The sequence below is a fragment of the Pseudorca crassidens genome, chromosome 11 (assembly GCF_039906515.1).
Source record: "Pseudorca crassidens isolate mPseCra1 chromosome 11, mPseCra1.hap1, whole genome shotgun sequence".
Taxonomy (NCBI): Eukaryota; Metazoa; Chordata; class Mammalia; order Artiodactyla; family Delphinidae; genus Pseudorca; species Pseudorca crassidens.
In genome coordinates this window covers 54,562,404-54,581,681 of record NC_090306.1, presented here as the reverse complement: position 1 = coordinate 54,581,681, position 19,278 = coordinate 54,562,404, and the positions used below count along the sequence as shown (strand labels likewise).

The 19,278-nt window shown below is 35.3% G+C and overlaps 1 protein-coding gene across 1 annotated transcript in view; it reads right to left on the bottom strand.

Moving 5' to 3' along the window:
* The window catches only part of TBK1 (TANK binding kinase 1), a 38,981-nt gene that overhangs the window by 5,117 nt on the left and 14,586 nt on the right, over positions 1 to 19,278 (bottom strand). Inside the window, exons 6-18 of the mRNA XM_067697224.1 lie at positions 16,342 to 16,502; positions 13,329 to 13,439; positions 9,771 to 9,950; positions 7,786 to 7,982; positions 6,866 to 6,924; positions 6,378 to 6,469; positions 4,795 to 4,896; positions 3,899 to 3,977; positions 1,659 to 1,780; positions 1,484 to 1,560; positions 850 to 889; positions 249 to 350; positions 29 to 125 (exon numbers count right to left, since the gene is read on the bottom strand). Of these exons, the coding sequence (XP_067553325.1) occupies positions 29 to 125; positions 249 to 350; positions 850 to 889; positions 1,484 to 1,560; positions 1,659 to 1,780; positions 3,899 to 3,977; positions 4,795 to 4,896; positions 6,378 to 6,469; positions 6,866 to 6,924; positions 7,786 to 7,982; positions 9,771 to 9,950; positions 13,329 to 13,439; positions 16,342 to 16,502 (1,419 nt within the window). The remainder of the gene's footprint in view (positions 1 to 28; positions 126 to 248; positions 351 to 849; positions 890 to 1,483; positions 1,561 to 1,658; positions 1,781 to 3,898; positions 3,978 to 4,794; positions 4,897 to 6,377; positions 6,470 to 6,865; positions 6,925 to 7,785; positions 7,983 to 9,770; positions 9,951 to 13,328; positions 13,440 to 16,341; positions 16,503 to 19,278) is intronic.

Sequence of the window (19,278 nt, the reverse complement as noted above, 5' to 3'; positions counted from 1 at the left end):
TTTTTTCTAGATAATTTTGAAGCTATACCTCATTAGTATAGTCTTGATACTTTGATACTTCTTCTTCAATATCAAAACACTGATTAGTTAGCGATAATAACTGTTTCCTAAGATGAAGCATCTTTCTGAAAACCAAAAAGAACCAATTAATAAGCAGTCTAATATTATTTTTACTTAAAATATATAATATACATTAAATTATATATTGTGCAGACAATCACTAATCACCCCCCAGAAAGTTTACTTACCTCATCCATTCTTCTGACTTATCCAAAAAAGCCTCGTACTTTTTAACACATTCATCTGTAAAGTGGGTCATAGCTTTTGTTGCATGATAATACAGTTTTTGCCTGTAATTTAGAAATAATCAGAGGCTTAAACCAATGTCACTGTTTCTATTTCCAATATTAAAGAATTTTCAAATATATGAAATTTATTTCCTGTAATGACCGTTGTGGGTTTAGAATATTTACGGTAAAAAGCCTAAGGTTTCTAAGACAGACATTATAGCAGTAAGAGGAGAAAAAGAAAGTTGATAGTGGAGAATGGTCAAAAACTATTTATCGAATGAGGTTAAGGTTAAGGAGGTGGTTAAGTCTGCCCTTGCCTATGTTCTCCATTATCTGTCCTTCTGCAATCAGAGCACAGGAGGCAGAAGAAGACTGCCCCCTTATTCTCCCGTCTCAGTAACCTCTCAACCAGGGGCCAGATGAGTGGGCCTCAAATATGTGCACATACAGTAACAATTCTATAAAGTCAAGACTAAAATGTATTTTTTATTATGATTAATTCCAATGTTAAGAAGAAACATCACCAAAAATAATTATTAAACATAATCTGGACACTTACTTATCAAATTTGTGGATTTGTTCTTCATTATAAGCTAGTCCTAAAAATAAGAATATGTATTACTCTTGTAAATGTAGAATCATAAAATCACATGCAATTTTTTTTGAGATTATTACTTCATAAAGGCTAAGAGTTTAAAGCAGATGTCACAAACTTCTGACCCATGGGTAGATACTGCCCACAAATGCTTTTATTTGGTCTGTACAGTGCTAACGTTAAAAAAAAAATTAACTGCCAACATTTAAAAATCAGGATATTTCTAATAAAGTCTATTTCTAGCTTCTCTTGAGGCCTAGGAACACTGGAAAAACAATCAGGTGAATGTGACTAGTGGCTCTTCCCTTCACATGGGGGTGGGGGTCCTCCTCTCTAGTCCCCCTCAGTTTCCACGGGCCAATCTCATTCCTTTCCATTACGTGCATGTACTCTAGAGGTTTCAGAGCTCTGATCCCTGATTTGAGCTACTCAAAAGGTTGGTTTTAAGGATAATTTTTAATACATTCAACCTCTTCCCTGACAGAACCAAGTCTCTGAAATAACTTATGTAGACACCCTTACAAATATACCAAATTAATTCAACCAAATTACAACTAGTAGGGCTGACTCAGATTAACAAATGGAAAATTTTACTTACTACGTTCTGCTTTGTCTTTTTTGAACTGATAGTAAATCTCTGTAATGCAATTTAACAGGACTTGTAGCTTTTCTACACTATTTAAGAAAGAAAAATCCAAATAAATTAATTGAGTCAATGTGAAAAAGGACATTTAATAATAAGAGCAGAAACTGCCAATGCAGTTATAACCTACTGTCTATCTTTTGGATGAGTGCCTTCTTGATGGGTCCATGTATCTGCCAGCAATCCACCTGGAGATAATTTGCTTTCAATATCCTGAAGACTGGTTTCTATTGTTCCCTGAGAACTGGAAAGCTAAATAAAACCAATGTGTTCAGATCCAGATTACCAAAATTCAGAAATGATCATCACAACGCCAATGGAGCCTAAAGTTTGAATAACATTTCTTTTGTAGATTACTTCAGTTCAAAGTCAGAATAATTATTTTTATCTTTAAATGCAAGGACAGTTTCTTAGGTTATATTCCACCAAGAGTACAATATGATAATAAAACATGAATATTAATATATTTTATAGGGCTTCCCTGGTGGCACAGTGGTTAAGAATCTGCCTGCCAATGCAGGGGACATGGGTTCATGCCCTGGTCTGGGAAGATCCCACATGCTGTGGAGCAACTAAGCCCGTGCGCCACAACTACCAAGCCTGCGCGCTAGAGCCCACGAGCCATAACTACTGAGTCCGCATGCCACAACTACTGACGCACGCGCACCTAGAGCCTGGGATCTGCAACAGGAGAAGCCAATGCAATGAGAAGCCCGTGCACTGCAGTGAAGAGTGGCCCCCACTTGCCGCAACTAGAGAAAGCCCGCACACAGCAATGAAGACCCAACGCAGCCAAAAATAAATTAATAAAAAATGTTATATAAAATATATTTTATAAAACATTGCTTACATCTAATATTCTTTTTTTAAAAAACATAGAAAATACTTTTTTTTTTTGCAGTACGCGGGCCTCTCACTGTTGTGGCCTCTCCCGTTGCGGAGCACAGGCTCCAGACGCGCAGGCTCAGTGGCCATGGCTCATGGGCCCAGCTCTCCGCGGCATGTGGGATCTTCCCGGACCGGGGCACGAACCTGTGTCCCCTGCATCGGCAGGCGGACTCTCAACCACTGCGCCACCAGGGAAGCCCTCAAATTAAGTTTTATGTGATGGTTTATACTGCTACTAGCAACAAACAAGCGTGCCCTTTGCATTCTGCTCGTGTTAGCATTGGCATTATATATAATTCTTAAAGCCTTGCTAATTTGAAAGACAAAATGGTATCTTACTGTTATAATACGCAATTTTCTATTACTCTTGTGGTTGAACTTTTTTTTCCAAGAGTTTCACTTAGATCTATTCATTTTTAAATCATTTCTAAATGTTCTCTATTTACTGCAGATTTAATGTTTTCCTTATGCATTTGTATGAGCTATTTTCATATATATAAAAAAACCCTTTATCTCATTTTCTCAATCTATTTGTTTTTTAATATTATTTTTTTTAACATAAGACATCTTGGGAATTCCCTGGCGGTCCAGTGGTTAGGACTCCGCACTTTCACTGCCGAGGACCCAGGTTCAATCCCTGGCTGGGGAACTCAGATCCTACAAGCCGCGTGGTGTGGCCAAAAAGGAAAAAAAAAAAAAGAAAAAACCAAACCAAAAAACATATAGAGATCTTAAATTCTTTCTTTTTTTAATTTTTTTTAAAATTTATTTTATTTATTTATTTTTGGCTGCATTGGATCTTCGTTGCTGCACGCGGGCTTTCTCTAGTTGCGGCGAGCGGGGGCTAATCTTCGTTGCAGTATGTGGACTTCTTATTGTGGTGGAGCACAGGCTCTAGGTGAACGGGCTTCAGTAGCTGTGGCATGCAGGCTCAGCAGTTGTGGCTGGCAGGCTCTAGAGCACAGGCTCAGTAGCTGTGTGCACGGGCTTAGCTGTTCCACAGCATGTGGGATCTTCTTGGACCAGGCCTCAAACCCGTGTCCCCTGCATTGGCAGGTGGATTCTTAACCACTGTGTCACCAAGGAAGCCCCTTAAATTCTTATATAGTCAAATACATATCTTGCTTTTCATGCTTTATGTCTTCTTTAACATTAATGTTAAGAATGTGTTACCTTATATTTCTAAAATATGGAAAATATTTTATGGACAAAGTTATTTTTTACAGCATTACATAAAAGTGTGAGAAGTAGCAAGCAACCTGAAGGACCAACATTAAGGGGGTAATAAGTAAAACTATTAATAAATCAATTGGCTGCAATATCATGTCTATTTAAAAAGTAGTGTTCCTTAAGTTGGGAAAAGGCTGTTCTTTCTCTGGAGATCTTTAGGTACATCATGTTTCTAGGAAAGTTCGGATCTAATCTTGCCAGCAAAGGAACAGATTATGAGCTCACGATTGTCAAAATTTTGTAAATACTTACTCTCAACAGTTTGGTGTGTATGTCTGAAATTTCACCTAACTCTGCTGCTTCTAGGTTGATCTTCATCAACTTTTCATATCTGTATGAAAAACAAGTACAGAAAAATTAAATGAGCATAAAATTTTACATGAGCATAGATTTTAAAAGATGTTTTATAAATTATGAGTTTTTATTATCATAACTATTTAACAATAGAATATTGAATGCAAAGCGTATAAGCAACAGATCCCAAGAAAACTTGATGTCTCCGTAAAGAAGGAATTTTATATACTTCTGCTTATAAATTTGCAGATTAAGAGATAAACTATAAAAGACAACTTTATTTCAGTCTTATGTCAGGATAATAGTCGAAATACTAGATTTCGGAAATAATGGAGGTCAAGAGTATATACTAGTTTCACTTATTATATTTCCTGTGCAGTACAAATAGTATAGCCTAGGAACAAGGCAGTTTAAAATATCATTGTTTCAAAAAGGCATTCTCAGGGGTAAGATTAATAAGGAAGAGTAAACTAAAAGTAATCTCCAAATTCTAAAAATACTACCCAAATAGGGTTCTAGAATACCTCTTCCTACTTCCTTTGATCACAGGTTTTATATTTTCCTATGCAGAGTTGTCTGCTTTGCAAGGTAAAAAAAATGAGATGTTTCTATTTCAGATTCCTTTTCCTTTTCAAAGGGAAGGAGAAAATGTCACCAAAAAGATGGTACTCATTTCTTACTGAAATGACTGAGTATTTTTGCCCTTAGGAGGAAATGACTTAATCTAAGGTTGTCCCTTAATAGAAAAACTTGCAGAGCATGCTATATCATGCCAAGGATAACTAAACAAACTAAACAGAAATGGAAAATCACTGACATTTTAACCACTATTAGTAAGGAAGTAGTCTACTTACACTTTCACAGTCTTTTCAATGTTTCTGATGCAGAAATCTAATGTGATCACAACTTCCGTCTTTTTGTGAACAGTTTCATTATAATCATCTTTAACTAATTCTCTAAAAAATAATAATATTCCCATTAGTTTATCTAAAGAATTATTTGTTTTCTCTTGCCTTTCACTAATTACACTGCTGTACTACTTTCTGTTCAGACAAACTTCTTAACAGTCTTGAAACATTATGAAAGCCAATTCACTTTTTACTACTGAAAGCATCTCTGTAACGCTTTATACCTATCCAGGGTACAAAACCATTACCACTTACCAGGTTAACAGTTTAGAAATCTAAGGCATTAAAATTATATTAAGGAACAAAACTAATCTACAATCACACAAATAAGCTGAACAGCATTACATTTTATACCACTAGAATTAATTTTTAATGCTCAGAGTAGACTATTGTCTGATTTATTAAGCAGGATGACACAGTATATAATATAAATGAAGACCTTCTGATCTATATCAAGGGCCAACAAACTAAGGACTGATGCCTGTTTCTGCTAAGAAACGTATTTACATTTTTAAAGGTTGTAAAAACAAAATGAAAACAGAATTTGCAGTCCACAAAGTCTAAAATATTTACTAACTAAAAAAGTTTGCCAACAGTGGTCTACGTGAAAAACTATTTTCTCATGACTTATTGAACTAAAAGCTAATAAGTAAAAGAAACAAAAGCTTCATGGAGCAGCGACTGGAGTAGATAGCAGCAGCAAGAGAAAACAAGAGCTGTTAGCAACAATGCTATGAAAATAAATGGAGTCAACACTTAGGTTTTTCCAAAAACCATTTAGTAAAAACAAAAAGGCTTCTTAATGGAAAGAGAAAAGCATAGGCTTACAAACTGGATATGTGAACACATAAAAAAAAATTATAAGCATAAATTTATGGGTTTAACATAAAGGTGACAGGAAAAAAAAGAGCCTTATACTTTTTTCTTCTTAGAAACAGCAGCAGAAGAACAAGAATGATGAAATGCTTCATATCTGTTTTTTCGAGAACGGAAGGACAGGTGTGAGGTGGGTAAACGTAAACTGTCACAAGCATTAAAGCCTAAGGGCACTGTTGAGTCCATTATTATGTGTGTATAAAACTGAAACACTTCAAATGACGTTGTATAGAACTAGAGGCACGATTCTTAAGAGACTATTCATTCTCCATTTCTATCAGATGGAAAGATGACATATCATATATTTATCCACAAAACGTTTCTTAGGGCCACGGCAGTGAACGCCGAGTGCTAACCACTGGACAACCCGGGAAATCCTATATTTTTCTCATTTTTTTTCTTAATTTTAAAATTCAGATACTATTTGTTCCTATCTGTCTCATAAGATTTTTGTAGGAATCAAATGGAAAAAAAAAAAAAAAAAAAACAGCTGCTAAATGTTTTGTAAACTGTGAAACAAATGTATTATAATAAAAATCATACACGTGACCCTACCTAGTCTGAAGAGGTAAAGCATCAATGATGGGATGATTACCAGGTATTTAATGAGGCCTATGCGAAGATCAATTTTCAAATTTCAATCCATTACTTACATCAACCATCGTATCCCCTTTCGCATTAATTCCTGATAAAGCAGCAAGGTACTGGCAATTCTACAGGCATAACACACAACTCCTGTTACTGCCTAATGAAGAAATACAAAGTGTCAATATTTGGTGCGAACTGTGGTACAGGGTAAGAAAAACTTTCACATAAAAATTTTCAAGCTTTTGTGTTTTTATCATTAAAAACACAGTAAGCTACTAATTTCTAAAAGCTAAGGACAGATATAACTGCAATAAAAATTTTAAATAAACATAATGATGGTAAAAATGCACTGTCTCAATGGAGAAAATTTTCCTATGAGTTCAAGAAAGGATACGAAGAAGAAAGAACACAAAAATTTGTCATGGGTAACAATCTAAATGAGTAATTTCCTAAATTACATAGGTGTATATAAAGATACACTTTTTATTGCTTCCACTATTAATAAGATAATTTTAATTCAGATGTTTATACAGTCATTTAATTAAATACGAACCTTAGCCATGCTGGCATCCCCATCTAAATCATAACGTGGATGTACTTTAGGGAGGGAAACTGAAATAATTAAAATCAGAAATAAAAAATTATGAATTATTTCATCCTTCATACATCAACCTCCAAATTAAACATTAACCTCTAAATTACCTCTAAATTAAATGTTAGTGGTAAAACTCTTTAATGTTCTTTTCCTGGTTAAAGAAAACCACTTGAACAAAATGCTCATTCCTTAACAAATTTCCTGCACTATTTCTAAGGAGTTTCATTTCTTTTTCTTAAATATATTCCAACATAACAAGCTCAATGCTTTCCTTTAAATCTAAATCAAATCCCAAGATCTAAACAGAAATATAAAAATCCAGGTAATTTTTTTTCACCACTAGAATTAATAATTTAAAAGATTCCAAAATGCAGATCTAATTTTTCTTAAACTTCAAAGCCTGGAAAAGTGTCCTATTCACCCTGGAAACAATAAATATTTGCTGAGATTTATGATACAAAAGGTTATTTTGAGTGTTAGTAAAATAGTAAAAGCAAAGAGCTACAATAAAACATATATGACAAACTATTTTTACCATTTTATAAACAAAATATTTAACGTCAAATTTTGTTGCACACAGGGTTTTAAATTTTACTACTACTCTAATTAACTTACAAAATTTTAATATTTATAAAAGTTCTACATTAATGTCATCATCAGTCGACTTTATGAAGATGACAATCATTTTTATAGTTTTTTTTTTCTTTTTTCTTTTGGCCGTGCCGCATGGCTTGTGGGATCTTAGTTCCCTGACCAGGGATTGAACCTGGGCCCTCAGCAGTGAGAGTGTGGAATCCTACCCACTGTACCGCCAGGGAATTCTCAGGGTTTTTTTTTTTAAATGGCTAGTAAGAACAATAAGAAAAATCCCAACTTACTTTTTTCATATATCAATCCTATTGTACTCAGAGGTTCCCGGCTTACTACAAAGATGGGATTTTCATCAGCAGTTTTAGGGAAATGTTGTGCCAGTCTTCCAGGTTCTAGAACTAAACGTCGTCCTTCATATATAAGTTCTTGATTTGAAGAAATAATTTTGGTTTGTTTATACACCAGTTCATGAAATACAGTAGCACTGTGTGAGAAAAATCCAAAAGGACAACATAATTGGGATAAAAAAAGAGGTAAAAAAAATTTTTTTAACGAGGGCCACAACATCTATTTCTCAGTGATACTTTAGATCATGACCAGTCCACAGAAATGCTGCCCTGTTGATGTGGATACCATAAAGTCTATTAAATTGAAAATTCCACATAATCTGCCTATACAGCAATCAATTCTAAAATATTTTTATGTTTGATACCTATATTGGATATGTGCAATACACAGGAGTTTTAATATTTAATAACAGGGAGCCAATATGGCAGAGAGTTTAAGGGCACAGACTCTGGAATCAGAACAGCTGGATTCAAATTCCAGTTCTTCCACTTACCACTTAATTGTTGTATTACCTTCAGTTACTTAACTCCTCTGTGCTGAGGTTCTTCATCTATAAAATGGGAATAACAGTCTCCACCTCACAGAATTGCTGTGAGGACTAAATGATTTAAATATATAAAGAACTGAGAACAATACTTACAACATGACTATGTAATGTTTGTTAAATGAATTAATAAAATCAGGCATTTTCAAAATGATGTTTTGGGGAAAAAGGTAGATTCTCCCTAAACAGATTCATGAAATCAAATAAACGTTCCAGCAGCAATGTTGTGATTCCAAACAAAAAAAAAGCCACTTTCAAAAAGCCTCTGCTGTGATTTTTGGCTCAGGCTTGGGTGGGCTTTTTATGTTCATGCACTCTTAAGATGAAATAGTGGCCAACACCTATGGTACATATCTATTCAGGCTATTAAGCACCAAAATAAAAATGAATAATATATTTTAACCAACGTTATATGAATATTATTTTATTCATTATATTTACATTATATTTAATGTTTATAATATTGTTAGATATAGATTAGACAAAAATGTCTAAAATATTATTCCATCTAATTGATTTTATTCCTTAATAAATTATCAGTGTAAGTCTCTTTTTGAGTTTTATGAGGCATCAAAACTGCTGAGTCTTGTCAAACAGCAATTAAGGCATATAGAAAGGGTGTAATGTTTTTTTCCCTTTCATTTTAAAAAACATTTTTTTTGAGATCTTTGTAGATTCATGTGCAGTTGAAAGAAATTATATGGAGAGACACTATATACCTTTTACTCAGTTTCCCCCAATGGTAACATCTTGCATAAGTATAGTACAATATTACAATCAGGATCTTGACACTGGTATAATCCATCTATTTTATTCAGATTTCCCTAGTTCCACATGTAAGGATGTGTATGATTTAGTTATGTAGTTTTATCACATGGGTAGATTTTTATCACATGGGTGTAATGTGTTTTTTTAAGATAAAACAAATGGTTATTTCCCTAGTACTCAATAAGGGCTTTATGCCACATATGCAAATAATAACTACACTAACTATCTTTAAGACTTACACTTTAATATTTTTTAAGTGACAAGACAATATTCTTAATAAAACATGGCCCATTTACTAGTAAATGCTATTTGTAGTTATGTGATTATGTAATTTAAGAGAAAGCACAGAAAGGAAAATAGTCCTGTAAAACTTGCAATGTAAGAACAAGCTAATTTACCTGTAAATTTTAGAAAATTAGAAAACTAATCCTTTTACTCCAAAGATAAGTGAAAAGGAATTTACTCAGCACTCAAACGTTTTCTAAGCAGAAAGTGGGCACCTCTGGTGAAGCTGGGACATCCTTTCTACTTCCTCTCCTGATTTATGAAGATACGTAATTATTATATAACAAGACATTACAGTACAGGAAAAAAATATAAAGAGGTACTTACGTATTATAGCTATGAATATAAATTTTATGAGCTGTCATTTGTTGTAGCGAAAAAACATGAATTATCATCCGGTGAAGTATATCACTTGTTTCTGCAAAAAACTGGTCAAAACCCCAACACTTTTCCTGATCTGCCTCAAGGATGTTTGCAAGAACAGGGGTAAGTAGAACTTGAAGACCCCTAAAATAGTATTGAAAAAAGTTACATGAAGAGTGAATGTGTTATATTCTGTCTAGGTACAAAATCATAATATTTACCAACAAATCAAAGGAACTATTATTAGATTAGATTAATTTAAAATTGTAAAAAATCTGCCAACTTTTCAGAAAGCCAGGTAACCTTGATTTAATATTGCCTGTCAATGAACCAGGGGTTACGGTATTTTTATGTTAGCTTTTACAGATTATTTTCTTTGATTCTCTCCTTCTCAAGTTTCCTCACTTTTCCAAACATATTCTAACATTGTATATACATGCTATCCAGGTGAGATAAGTTGATTGGAACCCTGTGGTCATGAGGATAAGATAATGGTTTAATTTCAGGGTCATTAATGTCCTTTTAATACGTCACTCCAATACGTTAATTTTTTATGTTGAATTCATATGCCTTTTGTAGTACACTTCTTTAGAAAGGAAAATTACTATAATCATTTAGCAATCAATGAATGCCAATTCAACTAGGAATAATCTTTGACTAATAAACTTAAACATTAAAAAAAAAAGAATGGAAGGACCTTTATTCTTTCTCATGCTTTCACTGAATTTTAAAATCTGCTTAAATAGACTCAATTATGGAATTTCAAGTAGTCTTAAAAATATATTCTTGACTACACGACAGACACTGGAATAATTCCGTGCCTGTTAACAGTTTTTAAGGTATGCAGTGGACATTAAAATTTTTGCCTAATAAGTATCTATGCTCCCTCATTTTGTAAGAGAATCCACACTTCTCTACTCTCTAACTCTACTCCCTGTGCATAGATGGGCATGACAGTCAGGTTTGGTGATTATGATTGGTCAGAAGTGGCCAGGTGGTAGCATGTAAGTTGTTAAATAAGAATCAACCCAGAACTCTTTGCTAAACTATCGAGAAAGAAAGTCTGTCTTTCCACTGAGCTTCCAAAGCTGTGAGAATGTGAATCTGGGAATGCCAGCAGCCATCTTGTGGCTGCCAGGAAAGAGCCTGGCTGAAAGTAAACAGAAATCAGAGAAAAGCAGAACTGAATGATTTGAAGAGACCAAGTCTTGATGACAGTCTGAATCTGAGGATTCCACTGGGCTCTGAGTTACATACACATGTGAACTTTGAATTATAATGTCTATCTATTTTTCACTTAAATCTTGTTTCACTTTAACGAACTGGGTTAGGTTTTTCTCATTGGCTATCCAGTCTTGACTAATTAATACATACAAGAAAGAGGATGGTTATCTTTTTTCTGTGGTTGTTACATTTTTGGTAGTTGATTTTATTGCTGATTGGTAGTACTTAAAGTCCTTACTATTAAAAAAAAATCATATAATATACTTTCTGATACCTGAGCAATTTTTATCAAAAAATTTATAACTTGGTGTACTAAAGAATAATTAGATAAATAAGGCCTGTTACCCTCCTGAAATATGCAATATATAGTTCAGATTGTCAAATTATTGAGTCTGCGTGTCAGCAATATAGTTATTAAACAGCAGGTGCTCATTTCCTGACCCCTTTAAATGTTATCAGTTTTGCCTGAGATCTCCAAAATGAGTATTTTCCAAATCAAAATTTAACACAGATCACTATTATAATATTAAATTTCTGCTCTCCAATAAAGTGACCTTCTCTTGATAATTCTAGTTGCATGACACAATTTTATTTTGGAGACTTTTTTTTTTTTAATTTATTTTATTTATTTTTGGCTGCACTGGGTCTTCTTTGCTGCGCACAGGCTTTCGCTAGTCATGGCAAGCCGGGGCTACTATTTGTTGCAGCTGTGTGGGCTTCTCATTGCAGTGGTTTTGCTTGTTGTGGAGCACGGGGTCTAGGCGTTTGGGCTTCAGTAGTTGTGACTCGTGGGCTCTAGAGCACAGGTTCAGTAGTTGGAAGTGTACGGGCTTAGTTGTTCCGTGGCATGTGGGATCTTCCAGGACCAGGGATCGAAGTGTCCCCTACATTGGCAGGCAGATTCTTAACCACAGCGCCACCAGGGAAGCCCTGGAGACTTTTCTTTAAGTAACACAGAAAAATGAAACTGTCAGGGTAGTGGTTTTCAAAAATGATTTCAGCACTGGAACTACCAGTTTAAATGAGTTTTCACAGCAATATATAAAATAATAGGACATATTTTATTAGCTTGTGATATATATATAGTTTAAATAAATATTCTGAATAAATATATTTATTTACTTATATGTTGAAAGTAATACAAAGAGCACCCACAGATTATAAAAGGCATTAAGCCAGTAAATCATAACCTGTGTGTGTTCACTTGTGGATTATACAATTCCTACACTCAGGAAAAATAGAAGTTAATTCAGTAATTACAAATTCTAAATATTGATGAGTGTCTTGGTTTTATTTCTAGAGTGAAATCTAATAATTTACTCTCAAATTAACACAACTTTGTAAATCAAATATACTTCAAAAAAAAAAAAGATATAGCAACAGAAAAAAAATTTACCCTCTACTTTTAATTTCTTTTACCTTAAATCTCTCTTTGTGATAACAGGATTCATATATAATTTGAGTTCTGGCTGCCATAATAAGTAAGACCTATATGAACATTTGAAATGCTGGAAAAAGTAGTAGAAAACTGTTTTTCTTTCTTTTTTAAAAATTTAATTAATTAATCAATTAATTTATGGCTGCGTTGGGTCTTTGTTGCTGTGTGCGGGCTTTCTCTAACTGCGGCTCGTGGGGGCTACTCTTCGTTGCAGTGCATGGGCTTCTCATTGCGGTGGCTTCTCTTGTTGTGGAGCATGGGCTGGCTCTAGGTGCGCGGGCTTCAGTAGTTGTGGTGCATGGGCTTAGTTGCTCCGCAGCATGTGGGATCTTCCCAGACCAGGGCTCAAACCCGTGTCCCCTGCATTGGTAGGTGGATTCTTAACCACTGTGCCGCTAGGGAAGTCCCGAAAACTGTTATTTCTCACCTTTTGAACAATATGATTACTTTTTGAAAATGAGGAAAATATCAAACTTCTTGAGTGTTTGTTTTTTAGAACTCTAGTTATTCCTATCTGTGCCACTATTTGTGCTATGTCATTATGAAGGTCAGCACAAGAGATACCAAGGTCCTTAGCTGGATCCCCACATAGCACACAATTCCAAGACCAGTGATTAGCAATCTCAAAGATGTATGTACACTCTATGTCCTAAAAGAGATCTGGCAAAATTATTTACATAGACCCAAATCGATCTTTATATTGCCAAAGATGAAAATCACGAATCAAGGCATATGGTTTAATAATATCTACTGAAACATTAAACAAAACAAAACAAAACTACGCTTAAGTATTTGTGACTTTAGTCAACAAAGATTCCAAACACCAAAGTGCAGAAGAGAACTGGGTACACTATACTTACCGAGAAAGACTACAAGAAACGGGCATGTCTCCACTCCAGTCAATTGGTCCATTTTCTGCTTTCTGTACTCCAGATATTGCACCAGAAGGCTTTCCAGTAATTATTTTATACCTTGGGGGGAATAAAAGCAGATTAAAATAAGTAGTTTGTTACTGCATAGCCTATCAATGGGCTTTGCAAAAATATTTCCTCAGTTGCACCTACAATTATCTACTAGACGAAACTTTGTGATTGATGTTCACAGGATCCATAAAACAATCAAAATACTTTGAATCTGACTGACTGAAGTAGAATAGTGGCTGTACGATTACTTTACTTATGCCATAATTAATTTTCATTTGGGTTCTCACAGTGCCATAAAACAGCATCTTGATGTTCACAACAAAAATATTAATTTTTCCATCTGAAAAAATTGAGCAAACACAAAAAAAGTTATGTTACAGAATATCTCTAGACCATAAAAAAAGCATCTAATCCCTCTTACCCAGATTATCCAAAGGCACAGTCAACTGGACCATGAAATTACTGGAGAATGAACAATAGCTTTCTTTAAAAAAAAAAAAGATAAAACTACACATAGCACAGTAACAGAAAATTTTTGCATATTGAAAACATATATACACATATAGGAATAGATGTGTGTACCAAAATTAAAAGTCAAAACTTAATCTGCTTCTCGAGGAAGGTGACAAAAATAAAGATGACTTAAAGAAAGAGATGGATGGGAAGCTAGAGAATACTAATAATGATAGAGGCAAGGCAGCCTTTCAGGTGTCAGCACTTTCCAAAACAAAACCATAAAGTAGGAGAGGAAAACAAGGTTCATGCCTTCCAGATGAAAATGTAAATCATAACACAGCAGAATCTTACATAAGTTTATAAATATTATTTCTGGCATAATTTTTTTGGTTTGTTTAATGTCTACATAAATGCGCTCTGAGCAAATTAATATATTCTTTAAAAGAGCAGAAGAAACCAGTACAACTGATTTGGACCGCTTGCTGCTTCTTCAGTAGAGGCAGCCAGGATTTCTGCCTTAAGAGATTTTTCAGAGAAGAAGGAAATTAATGTGAAAAATAAGTTGCATTCATGTGAGAACCATTTGATTGTGGAGAAATAAGCAGAGATATGTGAGATTAATGCAAGAAAAGAGAAGTGAATAGAATGAATGACAATTCTTAATCAAGGTAACGCTTATAAATTCTTGAAAAAACTTAACTAATTTTGTTAAGATCCATATACAAATACATTTATTAACATGTAAATGAGATGCTGAGGGATCATCATGGCTATAATGTGAGATGAATACATCACTCAATAGTAAAGTAAAACAGTCATTATTACTTCTTTAAGCGCTTCTGAACAATCATTAGCATCAGTATTCATAAACAGTTGAGTTTCTGTGCAAATAAAGAAAAAAATTCTTCTAATGGTATTATCTGCCCACATGGTGGTCAGATAAAATCATCAGGTATTCCTAGTTGCTTATAAGTCATGTTTCCTTTATTAGGGAGCATCACACTTTTATTTAATCTATTTTTAGGGGAGCAAGACATGCTGATACTGTTTTAAAACACCTGTGACAATAAAAACATGATTAATTGTTGGACACACTTTATGTTTAATGAGGAAAAACAGAAATTGACTCTTAGCCTTCATTAATGAGGAGATTTTATAAAAAGGACACTGCTGTAAAGCAGTCTCAAGATGATGCTATACCAAAATCATCAGTACAGTAATGGATAACTTCTTCCCATGAATTTGTACCCTGTCCTTGCTGGAAAACATTTAGATACCCAGGTTTTAGCAAAAGTCATCGTTACCAGTTGAACTGGTTTACTTCCGCAAACAGAAGAGAAAATATGCTTCTACTAATTTTCTGAGATGAGATTAGATAAAAGATTGTATATTTACAGTTGTGATTATTACTTTATCATGTTTGCTTATAAAGGGCAGGGTCAAACATATATATAAAGTTCTGAGAGAAATGTTAAGATCTAAAAGAATGGTTGAACATGTTAGGCTGTCAAATGAGTTACTTCACTAAACCAAACAATCATAACCTCATAGTTTTATGTGTACATAGGTTGGCTGTTTCTCATAAGGCAAGGTCATTCACTAATTTCTTTTAACATAAAAAGTGTGGCCAATGTATGGATGAATTTTATAATAGATTTCACATCTAAAAATCCATCCCTCTTTTCTTCCATTATTTGGTTTACAGTAGTGACTCTGTACACAGTAATTATTTCCTAATAATTATGTCAGTACATAAATGTATAATGTACTAGTAAAATGCATTCAGCCTTTGGACTGAAACTGCAACACGAAAAAAATGTAATATTACATTAAACGTTATTTTTGAAATGGTTAAAGAAATCAGGTCAGTTCAGGGTAAGAACCGTATTTTTTTTTTTTTTTTTTTTTTGCGGTACGCGGGCCCCTCACTGCTGCGTCCCCTCCCGCCGCGGAGCACAGGCTCCGGACGCGCAGGCCCAGTGGCCATGGCCCACGGGCCCAGCCGCTCCGCGGGCATGCGGGACCCCCAGGACCGGGGCACGAACCCACGTTCCCCGCATCGGCAGGTGGACTCCCAACCACTACGCCACCAGGGAAGCCCCTGTATTTCTTTTTGATCCAGTAATGGTTCTAGTACTCCACAGAAGTTCTATTTTTTTTTTTGGTTACATGGAGGAAAAAACCTGATAAGGACACAGAAAACTAAATATACAGTGCACTGAAATAAACTCCAGAAAGCAGTATATTTTTAATATGGATCAAAGACTGGATGCCATTTATGCTTTGTACATAAGATAGTTAAACATGGTATGAAACAGTATGCCTATACACTCTGATAAGGCTGCATTCTTATTAAAAAAACAAATAGCTTAAAATATCAGAAATGATGGCTAGATCAATTTTCAGTAGCGTACCCCTCTAACATGATGAAACAAAATAAGACAGAGATACATTTAAAAAATTATTTCTAATTTTAGATGGAGAAACCACTTACATCACTTCCTTATTCCTACGCGGCCCTTCAAACGGTCTAAATGGCAGTGATCCAGTAGCTGCATGGTAAAATGTTACTCCAATGCTCCAAAGATCAACAGTCGCTCCATATTTCTTCTGATGATCTTTTCTCAGCACTGCTCTCTCATACATATCAGGATGCTTTAAAAAGAAAAGAAAAAGCTACTAACTTGTGTTCTATAATACATTACACAAAAATGGGTATTCAATGATGCCTGGAAATTCTATTATATTTTCCTAATTATTTCACTTTCCCAATCTGAAGAGGCTATTTCACATCTTGCCCGTTCTCCTCAAACCTCCAACACCGTCTCCTTCGACCCTCAATTTTCATGACCTCACTTCATAATTCAATGAGGAAATGGAAGAAATCAGAAATCAACTCTCCCTTATGTCTGTTACCAAATACCAACCTACCTGAATCTGTGTCCAGAGCTAAGCCTACTTTCCAGTTATAATGGAACTGCTCCTATCAAAGGCTAACTTTTCCATCTGTGTTGTGGGGCCCATCATATCATCTCACCAATTCTAGAAATCAATTCCTGTAACTACCACTTTTATTTTATGCATCGATTTCCCTTCGTATGGATCATTCCTTTCAGCGTACACACATGCTTTAATATCTCCCATTTAAAAAAAAAACCGTAAATAGACCCCCTTGTAGCTATCACCCAAATCTCTGCTTCCCTCCATAGCAAAACTCAAAATAGCTGTCCACACTTACAACTGCCTTATTTCCTCATCTCCCATTCAAGCCTATGGCATTAAATATTACCTATATCCTTTAACTCCCCAAACTATCTCTTGTCCTGGGCTCTGGATTCATATATCCTACTGTTTTCTTGAATGTCTAAAAGGTAGCTTAAATTTAAGGTATCCAAAATAGATCCTTGGTCTTCTGACTCAAAACCTGTTTCCTTCTAATCTTTATCCTTTAAGTAAATGGTACCATCATCTACCCAGTCGCTCATACCCAAAACATATCAGGCAGCCTTGACTCCTCTCCCTCATCTCTCACATGCAATCCAGCTGAGCAAGTCATATAGGCTCTGAGATGAAAATTTAATTTTCTAGAACTAATTCGGAGGACTAGCCTGACTAGGTACACTGGGGGATACAGCAACTGAGACAAGTAGCTGGTCTGATGTTAAACACACGTCCTTAACCACAGAATACACTATGATACAGTTGTGGAGAACAGGTGGAACTTATAGGGCATGGCTTAGGAGCTTACAGATCCAGACAGAGACTGTGATGGACATTAAGCTCTGCAGAGGACAACCAGAAGTCATACATGCTTAGCCTCGTGACATTTGTCTTTATGTTAGTTATGCGCTGGAACTTAAAAGATTTTTCGAAGATAAAGCTACAAGAGTGTACTCTCGATCAAAGTAGAGTCATCTCCCAAATGATGCCAAATGAAAACAATGCCTTACGACATTGTGGTATTTGGCAGTGACCCAAGGGACTGGGAACCCATGCAGATAACAGTGATGGGAGGGTGTTTCTAAATGATGCAGTTTATGAATCTGACTCTCAAAGGGTCACAAGCCCTGGATTATTATTTTTTGGGGGGATGGGTGGGACTCTTTTGGGAAATACATTTTAATGAGAAATCAGAAGAGGTGATAAGCATGAGGAGCTTAAGTGAGTGTCCCAACATGCCTACCAGACACATGGGGGCTGAGTGGTCTTGCTGGTTCTGTGGCAGAGCACCTAAAGCAACTACTGGCCAAAGAAGCGCTGGCCAGACCTTTGACCCAGCAGCCAGTACTTAGTGTATCAAGGTGCTGTGAAGAGGCCAAGAGTACCTGGACATGCCTGATATCTTCTGGAACATGAGGCCGCCAACCTGGGAAGAGGAGATACAGCGATTCTAGAAGGAGACAAAGGGGGACCTCCTCAAACGGTGCAATAATACACTGCCTGATTGGTACAGCTGGAAGGCCTTCCCTGGGCAGTGACGGACTGATTGTGGCCTGACACATGCTGGTCTGACGTATCTGTGCCCAGTGGCACTGTCTCAAATGTGCTACTTGTACTTGTGTAGGGATCAGTATTACTGGGCCTGGGCGTCTGCATCTGAGATAGGAGCATAAGGACAAACCTACTGCAAGTTCTCAGATATTATTAAGATAGCCATCATATTAAAAATGGCAGAAGAAAAAATGCTGGTGTTTCCTTTGGTCTTTAACACACAAAAAGGAGAAGATTCAACATCTGGTCTGGGAATTCCAAAATGAGAAAAGTTTTCATTTAAATACATAAATATTTCTAGATTGCTGAGCTTCAGGCCATTATGTGTCTCATTTTATAACTGTGGTGTACTGTATTAGAAAACAGGGCTGGGCATAATCTGAAATAGGAAAAACAGATCCGAGTAAAATTTTAGCCAAGAGAACAGCATGGACTTGGAGTAAATTTATTTAATAATTTAAATAATGTTTAAATGTTTCGTTCTTTCCATTTTAAAAGTCTGTTAGAGGCAAAAGCTAACCTGTGGTCCTAGGAGAATATGTGAAAGACTGACAGTTGGTAATAGGGATCAACCTCATGAACGCTAGTACTGTACTGCTGTTTGGTTTTTTTGGTTATCACAGTAACTGGGAAGGGCTACTGGTATTTAGTGGGCAGAGACCAGAGATGAGAGACATCCTGTCAAATATGAAACAGTTCTGAAAAATAAGCTTCTGACATCCTGCATGACTTTTGAATATCTTGCCAGATATTTGTGCAGGAAAGAGGTTTATAATGATCTCAGTTTGTTTTATATATAAACAATGTATTTTTGTACATAAAGTAAACAACGTATTTTTGCAGCTACAGGAATGCAGTACATGTAAATCTACTTTGTTTAGTTAGAAACTTTATCAAGAATTATTCACTGCTTTGGAAAATCATGTCAGTGACAACACAA